General features: G+C 36.3%; 1 protein-coding gene across 1 annotated transcript; it reads left to right on the top strand.

The window, feature by feature from the left end:
• The first annotated feature begins 1,149 nt into the window (after window positions 1-1,149).
• sdhaf3 (succinate dehydrogenase complex assembly factor 3) lies at window positions 1,150-15,609 on the top strand. Its single transcript, XM_055220563.2, has 2 exons — window positions 1,150-1,541; window positions 15,294-15,609. The coding sequence occupies exons 1-2, from the start codon at window positions 1,365-1,367 to the stop codon at window positions 15,486-15,488; spliced, it is 372 nt and encodes a 123-aa protein (XP_055076538.1). The 5' UTR covers window positions 1,150-1,364; the 3' UTR covers window positions 15,489-15,609.
• The last annotated feature ends 458 nt before the right edge of the window (window positions 15,610-16,067 follow it).

Genomic DNA, 16,067 nt, shown 5'->3' with positions numbered 1-16,067 from the left:
ACATGTTAAAGGACAAGTTCGGTATTTTACACTTAAAGCCCTGTTTTCAGATTGTTGACTAAAATTTGGACATATGATGCTGCCCCGAGAATTTTCAGGTGTTTGGTGTATCACGCCCCACCTCTACAATGGCTGTATAGGTGCACTGGAACAATCCTTCCTAAAATGCATTAAACTTTTGTTTACAAAGACGTGAAACTCACAGAGTTGTCACGGGTGTTTACTGATATGCTCACACAAAAAACACTGCAAAAGATGCTTTCCAACAGGTTTTATGGTAGTTTTTGTCCAACTCCACTGACTTGTATTAGATGTGCTGTGAGGTAGGATATTACTCCGCGCCAGGAACCTTGTTTGTATTCTTGCAATTGGCAAAGGTGGATTATCGCCACCAACTGGGCTGGAGTGTCTATTATTTAAGCTCTCAGCGTAAGAATGTACGGGTGTGAGGCGTTTGGAAAAATAGGTCCACAAGTTTACAATGAATGCTAAAACACCTGTTGGAAAGCATCTTTGCAGCGATTTTTGTGTGGGCATGTCGGTGAACACCCCTGGCCACTCGCTGAGTTTCACGTCTTTGTGGACGAAGGTTTGGTGCATTTTGGGAGGGATTGTTCCTGTGCACCTGTTCAGCCATTGTGGAGGTGGGAGGTGATACAACAGAAACCGAAAATTCTCGGGCCAGCATCATATGTCCAAATTTCAGTAAAAAACGTTCTATTTCATCATAAACAATCTGAAAACAGGGTTTTAAGTGTAAAATAAACAAACAGTACCTGTACTCGAAAAAAAATTTATTTTTAAAGGGAGTAACCCAACCCATTGAGTTAATTTAATTTTCTGGGTTAATTTCCCCAAACGGCTAGATTCGCCCTATTAACCCTACACTTGGTTAAAAAAACAACTCAGCATTGTATAGAGAAATGGAGGCGTCCATGGATACCTTTTCATATTGTAGTTTTATTTTTACCTAACACCTTTTTAACACCACCTTATTGTTTGTTGTTATCATGATTTTTTGTTTTCTGTAAAATGTTTGGCAATGTTAAAACTAGACACAATCATAAAGTACTTTAAATATATATCGTTTCGTTTTCTTAGTTGCACTACATTTATTCGCCAGAAGGGGGCAGCAGCAACTGAACTCATACTCGGATCAGTGCAGTGAAGAAATCTGCACATAAACAAGGGCATTAGATAAGGAACACATGTGACATTTTAATAAACATACAATCAGATCGACTATGATTGTAATATTCTAGGACTTGGTTTGTTTTGTGACATTTCTTTAAATCTTTTACTGCTTTTCCGGGTGCTAAAAGACTTTTTTGTAAGTACATTGCTGCCAAGTCACCTGTCAGGTTATGGCAAATCAAGCTCACGTGTCAAAGGTTCGGTCTCTGTATAAAAGGATCCTTTTACTGCACCGCTTCATGCCGATAGATCTGCGAGCTCTGGGTGATCAGTATGTAAAAGATGAATTCAGAAGACACAAGACTGCAACACACGAAGAAGCCAAACGCTTCATGACAGAATGGGAGGTAAGAAATGCTGTATAAACGATTTCAAATAGCAAAGGGGATAAATGTATAAATATGAGACATCTCAACAGACGTGCACAAAATATCAAACAAAATCGTGCAATAATAATGCTAGACCTTAGAAATTAACTTTTTAGAGAGACTTTTTACCCGGTTGTATTGTAATTGTCCACACGATGGCAGTAAACTCCACTTAATGCAGTGAATCTCTTTTTGACTTTAAGGCATACACCCGCAATTTTAAACCAATAAAGTATTTAGTAGCTTGCTATAAAATAAAACAAACACTTAAAAATATATTAATGTTAAGTCGTTTTGGCTTATTTTAATGTTTGTTTGTCTTATTTTTAAGAATTTGAAATCATTTTCACAGTTACTTTCATTTCTATTATGAATACAGTTATGTTTCGGACATCAAGCTTTACTTCAATTCAATGCATGAACTTTACTCAAACATGCAACAGCAAGGAGCAGTGATCCTGAAGCTGTTTTTTTTTTAGCTAAAGGACGATATATTACACCATCAGTATTATTCTGTATCAGCACTGCTGCGTTGAAGCAGACCCCCACTGAAATCTTCAGTCATGCAGTGTGACTTCATAGTACTGGATGTTCTTGGATTGACATTGACGGTAACAGATATTGTCTAAAGTGGTAAAAACCACCCACTTACAGGTAGCAAGAGTCGCTCTGTTCTTGTACAGAAAGAGACTGCTACTTTTGTGTTTGGCTGCGTACATGAAAAGATGAAATCTATGTAGACATTATAATGGAAATGGAGTTTTACAATGCGCTACACCTGTGGTTCTCACTGGGACTCACAGTACTGCACATTATGAAAGCTGATCTTTTACGTCATAATTACTTCAGTTTAGGGATCTCTCTGCTAACAAGCTGATGGTTTGAATCTGAATAAGGGAAACGTACAAAATGTGCAGTTGGTTGAATTTTGAAATACTGCTCCATGCTTAACACAAAACTGTTTGTTACATCACAATTAAAGGCACAATATGTTGGACTTTTACCACTACAAGTCGCATTTCACAATGACACATTATACTATAACAAAGGTGAAACTTGATGAAGGACGTTATAAATTTATATTAGACATTTTATCTGAAATTCTGATCCATTTCGGATAATTTTCATAGAGCTTGTTGCAATGCATTCTGGGAATTCTTTGCTTCTGTAAAGGATGCATGCACCGCTGCCCAATTTGGTCAAGAATAAACTTAGCCAAAGTAGCAAGATGTCAACCTAATCAATGAGTGTGATATCCCAACCTGATCTCATGGCAATTTGTATGTATTTTCTTACGAGGTGGCTTGTTTGTATACATTTTTATGATCAAATGTTTTTGTACAATCTGCTTTTTGCCACAGTGACATTTTGTTTAGGGGCAGGGTTAGGGTATCTTTAACTCTTTCCCTGCCATTGAGTTATCTTGTCAATTAAGAGAAAACGCTTCCCTGCCAACGACAAGTTTTTACGGCAATCCATATTTTTGCTATTATCCACTAGGTGGCGCTCTTACTCAACTTATAAAACACTAAAGAATACACTGATCCAAAAACAGTAAAAACTCTGTGTATGTTTTGATCATCGCTCTGAATCTGATCTCTATCAAAAGTCCTTCACAAAAACACAATTATCTCAGCTTTTTGCTCAAAATTTGTTTTTTTTAAGAAAACCTACCCATATTTGAGAGGTGATAAATAGAACAGAAATGAATATATGATGAAATGTTTTTGTTGTTTGAAAGTAGAGGGTCTTTTCTTTCATTTGATATATGGTATGTTTATATTTTATGAAACGGCCCGCAGTACATAAGTATCACTACGCCACTGTTGCTGCGTTCTGATTTATGAAAATAAACACTAGGTGGCGATCTTACCCAACTTAAACACTGATGCATTCACTCAACACTAAAAACATTGTGTGCTTTGAATCTGATCTCTTAACAAAAGTTCTTCAAAAAAATTGAATTATCTTCGCTTTTAGCTGAAAATTTGAGAGGTGATAAGAGAACAAATGAAGGTAGGATGAAACTGGGTTTTTTTGTTTGAAATTGGAGGGTCTGTTCTTTCATTTGATATATTTTATGTTTATTTAAAGAAAATAATTTTTCTGTAAGGCATTAAACTAAAACTGGGTGGCAACTTAAAAAAAAAAAAAATGCTGATGGGAAAAGAGTTAAAGTTAAGCATGCTTCCACGCATATTTGATTATCACTTCAACAGTTGCAAGATATAAATGTAATTGAAATAAATTAGATTAATGTTGATTTATGAAAATAAACATCACAGTTTTTCATTGTGTCTTTTGCTACGTCTGTGTTGGTTGGAAACTGCGCTCTGTTGCAGCCACACTTGATTCTGAGGAACTACTTTGTTTGGCGGAAGAGTAATATTTGTGCATAATTACAACTTATTTGTGTTTTATTTTATGAAATCCTGCTATGTATATGAAGTAACCGTTTTATAAAAGCAATAAGCCCTGCGAAGCAGTGGTGTTACAGTACATTTTATAACAGTTCAGGGGGTTTTACTCTGCTTTGCGTCGTGCCTACAACGCCCCTAAGCTGTTATAAAATGCACTGGTAACCCACTGCTTGGGGCTTAATGCTTAATTTTATGATTTTCACAAAAGTATAATGCATTTCAGAAAATGTTTTCCTTTAAATATATAAACATACAAACAAAAACAAAAAATCTTACCTACCATTTGCTCTTTTTTATCACCTCTCAAATATGGGTAGGTTTTTTCAAAAATATTTGAACAAAAAGCTGAGATAATTCCATTTTGTGAAGGACTTTTGATAGAGATCAGATTCAGAGTGATCCTCAAAACATACACAGAATTGGAACTGTTTGCCCTAAGGGAATATTTCCGGGTTTATAAGTTGGGTAAGAGTGCCACCTCGTGGATAATAGCAGAAATACGGATTGCTGGAAAAACTCATCATTGGCAGGGAAGGGTTTTCTCTTAAGTTAATTCGTCAACAGTGAAGAAAGTGTTAAAAACGTTGGTGGGGAAAGAGTTAACTTTTTGTCTAATAATCATAGATGATAATAATAATCATCATATTATTTAATTGTTTTTGTACTATTCATTGTGTAGAAAACTATCCAAAAAATGGTCCATAACTGTCACTGGTGCAGTACCCTTTAAAATGGTCCTAGTTTAGGTACAGATATGTATATATTTGGTACCAACATACATTTTTGAGGTCCTAATATGAACTCCTTGGGTACAAAGTTGTACTTTTCGAAAAGGGTGCCACAGTGACAGCCAGGGATTATTTTTTTCTGACAATGTATCCACCTTAAAAACTACAGTACCAATTCCTGTGAGATCAAGTTTGACATCAAACTATACTTCCCTTGTCATCTGGATTATTACTGTCATGGCTAAAACTTCTTAGTTTTAGGAGCAAAACTGTAGTACTTGCTCAGTCACGACGCACAATGCAGTTATACGCTGTGAAGTCCAGTGTGTTATTTTACAGGCTAGTTCTGGGAATGAGCCAGTCTGTACTTAAAAACCCCTCCCCTTACGTTCATCACGAGGTGAATGAATCACGAGCGGCTCTTGGGTTTCAAAGCACAACTGGGAAAAGAGAAAAGTGGGTGGTGGGGTGAATGTGGGGGGAATGCAGTCAGGAACAGACGTGGAGCGAGTCTCCAAATGTGATTAGAAGCACTGAGTGTTCACTGTAATCCCGTTACAGTAGATGACCCAGGGGACTTCTCATCGCCTAATAAATCGCCTGCATTGCAACAGACAAGCTTTCCTTAAGGACTAAGGGGAAAAATGAGAAAATGTGTTTAAGGCAAACTATATATATATATATATATATATATATATATATATATATATATATATGTTCTTAGCGTTGGATTATTACCGTTTTGCTTAGCAAGGATGGGTATTTATTTTGGCCAAACTTTAGTGCCGACATGAATGATTCCAAATTGTGCGGCTTATTGAGAAGAGGTGTGCTTTTCTTTGCATAAACTGTTTACACTGACAGCAGTTGTATTATATGTAGCTGTACTGTTTGACATTGGTTGTTATTCATAAGTTGGCCATTTTTTATGAGATGCAGTGGATTTTTTTTTCTAAAGGGGAAAGCGATTTTAAGATAAATTGCAGTTGTGTATGATGCATCATTTACATTACATTTATGCATTTGGCAGATGCTTTTATTTAAATGCATTACAAGGTATACATTTTTATCAGTATATGTGTTCCCTGGGTTCAAACTCATGACTTTTTAACGCAATGCTCTACCATAGAGCTGTACAGGAGCATGGTTCATCAGCATCATATCATGAACTAGATGAATCAGCGCATGAATCAATCAAACCTACTCAGAAGGCTGATAATGTTTAACACGGTTTTCCCCTTAGCTGAAGCCAACTAGTGTTTTACAATAAATGGATCACAAGCATCACTGTCCTGACTATTATTGGAAGCCGTCACTGCTTGTTTGCATAAAAATTGCATTTTCTCAACTTTGTCAAATTGCTTGACACACCCACATCTCATTCCTAAATTGTCGCTGGCACATGGCTTAGTGGGGAATGATGGGTTATTGAATTGCATATGAAATAGGGGCTTGTTTGAGTGCAATTCATGAAACAAGACAAGTATGAGGTGCTAGATATGCTTGTTTTTAAATAATTACAGCAATAATTATAAGCTCATTTTGAAATGGTGACAAGATCTTAATGATTAAAATAAGCCCTTTTCACACAGAGATTACGGAAAATACATGGAAAATGCGTCCGGGATTTGTCCAGTATCGTTTGAATTTTGGTTCATTCCGAGGGGCAACCTTCCGATCTCTCTGATGAAGCCAATACGGAAGTGATTTAAACTGCAATTCATGGACTGGCCGCTAGAGGCTGGCTCCAAAAGGGAGTACATTTCCATTGACCACCATGTTAAAATGCCCAACTTAACAGTAGAAAATAATGTTTACAGCCTGGTACAAAAAATTGTTTTCGGTCTAATTTTGCCCTTTATGACAACTGTGGGGGGGTGAATTTTTTTTGTAACGGCGCCTTAATGCACGGACCGGTTATTATAGTCTCTGCTATATTTGCTTTTTATTTATTAAATACATGCAATTGGTTGATGAAACATTTATTAAAATTAAGATACGATTTATACAAAACGAAATTCACTTTAAAGAAATGCTTTCTACAAAGCAAAACTTAAATAAGTGGTAAAATCATGTCTGAGGATTTACAAAAACAAAACTTACTCTGCACTTTACTATAAGCCTAAAATACGTAAATGTTAATCATTTGGAATACAATCAGGAGAGACTTTAATTTTAATTATTTTATTGCTGTATTTATTTACTATTTGAATAAAGGAATTTATCAAAAAATAGTCTGTAGCATTTACTTTTCGCAAACCTTGTGAGCGTGCGAAACCAAACACAGTGACCTCGCGCCAAATGTTTTTATTGGTTTATTAAGTACAAACAGGCCAGTTATGAAAAACTGAGTGTGAGGGATTTGTTCACTTCACACAAAAAGATCTTGGAAAGAGATGACTAACTGTAGTAGCGTTTAGTTCACTGACTATAATAGCCTAATTTAGAGATTACTTTTTTAACCGAAAACTTTGACCGGTTAACGTTGATACGGTCAACCATCGGTCAAACGGTCAAATTGGATTGGCTTGAAACAAATCAGAGCGATGAAGGAGATGACGTATGCAGAGTAAGACAGCGATAACTTTTTTTTTTTAGATATGAAGGCTTCGAGTGTTGTTCTTTGCTCGGGTTTTAACGAAAAGGAACAGTTTAAATCGCTTAACACAGACGTGATATCTGATTCGAACGAGTGATGTTCCGTGGCGGCATCCATTTTTGTAATGTGTAAAATCTGCTTCACTGTCGCTGCGCTGTCGTCATCGTGTAAAGCCTGCCCCAACGTTTCTGATTGATTCTCTCTAGAGAGACCACGCGGGTGCATTTTTGTTTATGACAAGATCATAAGGATCGCGTGATGCGCTGTTCTGTCATGTTGCTTAATGATCTCAGCTTCAGCGTGGATGGTCACACACATCCTGATCTCTTCTTCAGTCCACTTTGCCGACATTTGCAGCGTCCTCACTTTACGGCACGGCCCTTACGGCATTGATTTTGTGTCTTGTTCACACACAATGCTTTCTGTAAATGTTACGGCAATGTTACTAGGTCCTTTTTACGGGAGTGATCCCAGAACCTTTACGGGACGTCTTTGTGTTCACTAAGAAGCCTGTCTAACAATTTTACGGAAATTTATGCCTGGGATCAAAAGTCTATGTGAATAAGGTTTATAATAACATACTCAAACATCATTTATAAAGCGGTTAGTTCCAATCCTTGATTCTGATTGGTCAATAGGTGTGCTTTATTCACAATAAAACACTGCTATGACCGCTTCACCCAACGGTTCTATGTAATATCACTGCGCCCTTAGCAACACCCTTAGCAACACATAAACATATAATGAGACAAAGTCTGAGAACAGTTTGTTGTTTTTATTTGAGCTTCCATGTTGTTGTTTGCATTCAGGGACTATTTTTTCTAGCGGAAGGAATGCTTTTATTGATTTAACTTCATGAAAGTTGCACTAATATTTTTTTTACTTTAATGTTGTGTGGTAACCGTTTTATAAAAGCAATAAGGTACTCGAGGCAAGTGATGTATCGTGAATAAGTAACGGCTGAAGGGGTTGCAGGCACTCCGCTTCGCGTCGTGCCTAACAACGCCCTTCAGCCGTTACTTATTCACGATACAGCACAGCCTCTCGTACCTTATTGCTTAATTAAGTAAATGATCAATTAGCTTTTTATAAGCTCAAATATTTAAAAACTACGTTTTCCTATATATCTGCATTCGTTTTAAAACTTTTGTCTTTGTCATTTTATAAGCAATGTATATGCAACATAACAATAGCCAAAGAAAATGACTTTTTTATTCAGCTACAACATGGATAAATGAAGGCAGTAATACAGTGCTGTTAGGCCACCCAAAAGCAAGAGTAATTTCTTGAATCATTAGACTACTATAATTAAATGAATTTATCTATTCAGAGACTTCCTACTTTGTACAGCAAGCTCTTTAGTTTAATAGGTACAGAGTAGTTGACACAGCAAATCTGTTTGTCAGAGTATTTTTTTTAAAACTTCTTCGCCCTTGGGAAAGTCAGACAAGCTTGAAAAAGGATTGCCCAATTACGTCATTTCGATGGGAAATGAAGTGTTTATATTCAGGAGGTGAGCTTCACCAAAAAGCTTGCCATTCAACATCCACTCCCCCCTCTCCATTCTTAAAATATTACTCCTTGGCAAATGTTCAATCTAATTACATTATGTAGCGGAAGAAGCTTCTCAGACAAATGGCTTTTTGCTTCCAAAATTGAATTGCGTCCACATTCCAGTACGTTAGATGGGTGAATGGAGCCCCTTAATGGTTTTGTTTTCAGTGTGTTTTACTGAATGAGTCTGTACGCAATTTCTTATAAGTCTGATCGTAAACAGTCGTGACAGACGTGACAGTTTCGATGAAAATGTCCAAACAAGCAGGCGCATATGATATAATCACCTAACACTTGACATCATGGTGGGATGCGAATATGCACTCTGACACACTTTGGGACTTTATGTGCTGCATAAAATATTTGACAGTTTTTAAGTTTTTGATTCACCTTCTTATTTACAAGTTTGGCTCCAAATGAATTCCTTAACAATTATTTCTGTACTTTTAAAGCGCCCAGTTGACTTGTGTATCTTTTTAATATTTAATACTGAAATTCTCATGATTTTATAGTTCATAAACAACACTTGTGTAATTGAGTGATTCAGACACTAACTGAATCATTAAACGAGGCAGTTTATTTGTCCGATTCATTAAATAGAAGTTCACAAATCAAAACTATAATATAATTTTTTACTGTACACTGTAAAGTTCTTTGCTGCTTTAAATATTTTTGTTAAATCAACTCAGATTTACAAGTCATTTCAACTTACTAATATTTATGAGATGAGTTGCTTCAACTCAATGACTTTTTCCAAATACATTGAGGACAACACCTCGCTATTTTGCAAGTTCTCCCACTTAGAAATCATGGAGGGGTCTGAAATTGTCATCGTAGGTGCATGTGTGAGACATAATCTAAAAAAAATCCAGAAATCACAATATATGATTTTTTAAACTATTTATTTGTATGATACAGCTGCAAATAAGTATTTGAACACCTGTCTATCAGCTAGAATTCTGACCCTCCAAGACCTGTTAGTCTGCCTTTAAAATTTCCACCTCCACTCCATTTATTATCCTAAATTAGATGCAACTGTTTGAGCTCATTAGCTGCATAAAGACACCTGTCCACCCCATACAATCAGTAAGAATCCTACTACTAACATGGCCAAGATCAAAGAGCTGTCCAAAGACACTAGACACAAAATTGTACACCTCCACAAGGCTGGAAAGGGCTACGGGGAAATTGCCAAGCAGCTTGGTGAAAAAAGGTCCACTGTTGGAGCAATCATTAGAAAATGGAAAAAGCTAAACATGACTGTCAGTCTCCCTCGGACTGAGGCTCCATGCAAGATCTCACCTCGTGGGGTCTCAATGATCCTAAGAAAGGCGAGTAATCAGCCCACTACACGGGAGGAGCTGGTTAATGAGCTGAAAAGAGCTGGCACCACCGTTTCCAAGGTTACTGTTGGTAATACACTAAGACGTCATGGTTTGAAATCATGCATGGCACAGAAGGTTCCCCTGCTTAAACCAGCACATGCCCAGGCCCGTCTTAAAGGGATACTTCACCGATTTAGCATTCAGCTTTGTTTCTGTAGAAACCCGGCAGTATTACTGAATGACCATGTTTCCCTCCATCATTTCCCCCTGAGAGGAGAGATATCTGCATTTTGGTTCTGCAAAAAAGTCCTCCGATGATGTAATATGACGATTTTTGCATCATCAGAGGACTTTTTTGCAGAACCAAAATGCAGATATCTCTCCTCTCAGGGGGAAATGATGGAGGGAAACATGGTCATTCAGTAATACTGCCGGGTTTCTACCGATACAAAGCTGAATGCTAAATCGGTGAAGTATCCCTTTAAGTTTGCCAATGACTATTTGGATGATCCATTAGAGTCATGGGAGAAAGTCATGTAGTCAGAAGAGACCAAAATATAACTTTTTGGTCAAAATTCCACTAAACGTGTTTGGAGGAAGAAGAATGATGAATACCATCCCAAGAATACCATCACTACTGTGAAGCATGGGACAAGCGACTGCACTGTATTAAGGAGAGGATGAACGGGGCCATGTATTGCGTGATTTTGGGGAACTACCTCCTTCCCTCAGTTAGAGCATTGAAGATGGGTCAAGGCTGGGTCTTCCAACATGACAATGACCCGAAGCACACAGCCAGGATAACCAAGGAATGGCTCTGTAAGAAGCATATCAAGGTTCTAGTGTGGCCTAGCCAGTCTCCAGACCTAAACCCAATAGAGAATCTTAAGAGGGAGCTCAAACTCCGTGTTTCTCAGCAACAGGCCAGAAACCTGACTGATCTAGAGAAGATCTGTGTGGAGGAGTGGGCCAAAATTCCTCCTGCAGTATGTGCAAACCTGGTGAAAAACTCCAGGAAACGTTTGACCTCTGTAATTGCAAACAAAGGCTACTGTACCAAATAATAACATTGACTTTCTCAAGTGTTCAAATACTTATTTGCAGCCGCATCACACAAATAAAGAGTCTAAAAAAATCATATATTGTGATTTCTGGATTTTTTTTTTTAGATTATGTCTCTCACAATGAACATGCACCTACAATGACAATTTCAGAACCCTCCATGATTTTTAAGTGGGAGAACTTGCAAAATAGCAGGGTGTTCAAATACTTATTTTCCACACTGTATATTAGTGACATTGATTTGTCTCAAGATGCACACCAGCATGGTTTTTGTAAGGTTTGTTAGTTATTTTAGGACATTTAAGTCGTTTTTACAAAGGCCTGGATCAATCGAAACCCTGTCTGGGAAACTGCACCTTTTAAGTTATAACAGCTCATCTCTAGTCAAGATAAATAATAGTAAGTTGAAATGTTTTGTAAATCTGGGTTGATTCAACCAAAAAATTTAAGGGCAGCAAATAATTTTTTACAGTGTAGTATTTTTGTTTATTTTTTTAGTAAATATATACAAAAATATATACAGTAAGAATTCTTTACTCTAACTTGATTTGGTGTGGTTTATGCTTGCAGCAATAAAAACCCATTACACCCCAAATGGTTATGAAAAACAAACTTAATTAAAAGGAGAAAAGGATATTACCCCATATATCTTGTTTTAAGGATGAGAATAGCTATAACTTAAAAAATAATCAAATTATAAGAAGCTTTTTTGCTGTAAACCATCATTGAAACAAATGCCACTCATTATTCATTTCTATATGTCTTTAAAAAAAATGGAAGTGAATCTGAATACAACTCCCTGCCCTTCACTCTGATGAGACAAAACATATTGTGTCATAACATAATAATAAATCTTTAAAAAAGAACAGATGGGAGACTAAATTTCAAACTCGGACTGAAACAAACATCGGTTTTGTAGGACATTGAACTTGTAGAGACTTTGATACAGACAGTAATTGCAAAATAGAGGGAAATATTTCAGCTCTTTGGAAGAGAGGGATAATCCAGCAGACTTGACCTCCATTAGACCTTAACAGCTTCAATGAAAACCTTGTGACTTGCAATTCACCATGTGAATTGCAATCGATGAAATGAATAAAAAATAAATAATTCTGTCCGAGTCAGTTTATAGTAAATCGATAGCGCTCTATCAAATGAAGTTTTGACTTGTGCCTGTTTGTAAAATCAATACGAAGACCAATACAATCAGTAAGTGGTAACACATACATTAGGGCTTGTTGTAATGGTTAAAATAACACTGTGTCCTAACCAGGAGAAGTCTGACAAGTTTCAACCGATAAACAATTGTAAAAAAAATCATGTTGTACTTAAATGTTTAAGTTTAATCAACTTGACTTTACATTAAGTTAAATGTGACTTAATTTTAACTTTCTTGACTATTGAGGGGTTGCTATAAATTATAAAAATAAAGTTGAAATAGCTTCATTTAAAGAAATTCATAGCAATACTTCAGTAGTCAAGAAAGTTGAGATTAATTCAAGTCAAGTTGATTAAACTTCATAGCAACAGCCAGTCAGAAGATATTTAATGTTTAAATGTTTTAATGCTCATTTTCCAGCTCCGCTAGAGTTAAACATTTGATTCTTACCTTTCTGAAATCCATTCAGCCGATCTCCGGGTCTGGCGCTAGCACTTTTAGCATAGCTTAGCATAATCCATTGAATCAGATTAGACCATTAGCATTGCGTCTAAAAAAACCCCAAAGAGTTTCAATATTTTTCCTATTTTAAACTTGACTCTTCTGTAGTTACATCATGTACTAAGACAAACGGAAAATTAAAAGTTGTGATTTTCTAGGCAGATGTGGCTTATTTTTAACTGCTGCGTAATATCATTGCGCTTCCTGCAGCCATGTTACAGCAGCAAAGATTTAGAGTATAGTTCCTAGCCATATCTGCCTAGAAAATCACAACTTTTAATTTTCTGTTAGTCTTAGTACACGATGTCACTACAGCAGTGATGCCACAGTTGCTTTGAAAAAGTACTCTGATTACTGATTACTGATTACTCCTTTAAAAAGTAACTAAGTTACTTTACAGATTACTTAATTTTAAAAGTAACTAAGTTAGATTACAAGTTACTTTGTTAGTTACATTCCAGTAGCTGCCAACACCCCCACTGCCTCAACATTAAAAATGACAACCGGTTCTGCCAACACTCACGTTATTGGAAGTGCATTTTTAACAGTAACGTCAACAATGTATCTCCTGACATTTTAAGTTTAACTGTTGTGTTTTAAAAAACTAAAATATATATATATATATATGAGTCTTTCTTGACTTCACTTAACATAAATAGGGGTGAGCAGGGGCCATTTTCAGAAAAACTTAATTTTAAAAGTTAATGTTTTAGACAGAGATATATTTTTGTTGTGGTCAACAACTCACAAGTGTGGTCTATCAAAACCAGCTGGAATTTTGAACAAATGTAAAACGACTTCTGTATAATTTCACTTTAAACAAGAGTAGTGAATTGTTACTTTTGACCTTGACAGCAGGGACGAAAGTAACACACAGGTGGGTAAAAGTAACACAACAAAACATGATAGATTTTTGTGTTACACTTGTTTTTATTAAATATATATTACTATGACCTCTTTAATATGTAACTGCAAACTTATTTTGTCATTTATCTTTGTAAAAAATAATTAAATTACATTTTTATTTTAAATTTCAGTTTTATCAAATGTTTCAAAAGCAACCAACAGTACAAACTTAAATTGCTGAGACTAAAAAAAAATTCAATAGTTTGAACACTATGAAAATAAAATTAAATCAAATTAGAATAATATCATTTTTTACCATATTATACACAGTATTAGCAGCGGGACAAAACTAACAAGTGTTACTTTTGACCCGACAGGATCTACTTACTCTATAAACTCGACTTACTTTTATTTTGAAAAACTGAGAAGTCTTCAGGATGTTATATACCTTGTAGATTTATCAGTATTGTAACACATGAAACGAGAAACACAACGCGTTGTAAGAAAAAAAGACCGCTTTTGGAATGTACTTATCATGGTTGAAAACACAGTTCTGGATCTACACGTGGAAATCGGTGAGTAAATAACGCGATATTTGTCAACTCTTTCAGAGGTTATGTGCTAATATGCTGTCATAGTGAGATTTAGATGTTATCAGGGCTCGGAGAAAATCGCTTTGTTACTTTCGTTCTTCAACTCTCCGACACTTACTGGTTTTGCACTGAAGTCCAGCTTTTGTTGTTTGGGTAGCGGGTGACCTCCTGCTCACTGCTTCGCACCACCGGGTGGGACTTGCTCTTAGTTTGACTGTCTGCGCCGTGCCGCGACTCCAAATGTTTTTTTTTATTTTTTATTTGAAGTAGTGTTTTTGTATCTGCATCTCTCTTCTCTCTCCATTGTACGTTGTTTACGTTTGTGTCGCTTACACGTGACCTGAATTGTCCTCGTGCTGAAAACGTGACTTGTCGCACACCTGACTTCACTTCCCGAGACGCAAGAAGAAATATACAAGAAAATATATATTTTACTAAGGAAAATTTCAAAAATAGTAACGCACAGTGACTTGGATAAGTAACTTTAATCTGATTACTGGTTTGGAAATATTAACGCGTTAGATTACTCGTTACTAAAAAAAGTGGTAAAATTAGAGTAACGCGTTACTAAGTAACGCGTTACCGGCATCACTGCACTACAGAAGAGTCAAGTTTTAGATAAGAAAAATATCAAAACTCTTCGGTTATTTTTAGAACGATGCTAATGGTCTAATCAGATTCAATGGATTATGCTAAGCTATGCTAAAAGTGGTACCGCCAGACCCGGAGATCAGCTGAATGGATTCCAATACGGTAAAAATTAAATGTTTAACTCTAGTGGAGCTGAAAAATTTGCATATTTTCAAAAAAAGTGGAATGTCCCTTTAATGCAGAATTATGAACAATTAAGATGCTTTTGCTTTATGTGAGTAGGACAAGTTACATTGTAAAAAATTGTTAAATGTAATGAGTGTAATATTCTTTTTTCTTTATTTTCTGTGCAGGTCTACAAAGACACCTTGCAGACGCAGGTGCTGGAAGCGATGGGAAACAAAAAGTTAACGTTTGGGCTGGATTTATCAAAAGAGAAACTCCAAGACTTTCAGGACGAGCAGATCGGGCAGCTTTACGAGCTAATGCTCGAGTCTAAAAAACCCAACCGGCAATTTGACATTCAAGAGGACGATACGCCAAAGTAACACACGCCATTAGAGAGATGCTCTTCATCCTCTTTAAGAGATATTTGGACAAGAAAGCACTGTTGTTTATAACTAAGACTGCCGAGAATGTGACTTATAATAAAATACTCTGTGAACCCAAGGGTATTTGTGGTTGATTCAAGGGGAACCTTATAAATGTTTAACAGGTATAATGGTTCCCATGGTCCTGGTGAAGGTACTTGATCAGTTTCCTCAGGCCTAAAAATCATTGTCACTTAAGAAAATATGGTTCAACTGTTCTGCATATATTCCTGGAGGCTTGCAAAAAAAATGATTACATGTCTTCTTAGATATATATTACAACTTCATGCCATTTTGAGCATTAGCATTTCTTTGCTAAAAGTTTAACACATTCAATCTCGAACAGATCGTGATCATATCGAGCTTTATAAATGCTAGCAACTAGGTTTTAAATTTTCAACATTAAAAATGCTAGCAAAGACACTAAACAAGAATCAAAGCTGTGTCTTGGCAACGCTTCGGTGTATTGACATCAAACTGGATAATCGTGCCTTAGAGATGCAGTAAGTGCCTCCGGGAAAAGTGTGCAGACAAAGA

Source organism: Misgurnus anguillicaudatus, chromosome 20 (genome assembly GCF_027580225.2).
Source record: "Misgurnus anguillicaudatus chromosome 20, ASM2758022v2, whole genome shotgun sequence".
In the NCBI taxonomy this organism is placed as follows: Eukaryota; Metazoa; Chordata; class Actinopteri; order Cypriniformes; family Cobitidae; genus Misgurnus; species Misgurnus anguillicaudatus.
Note: the sequence above shows the minus strand (reverse complement) of the source record. Positions and strands in the feature narration are given on the sequence as shown.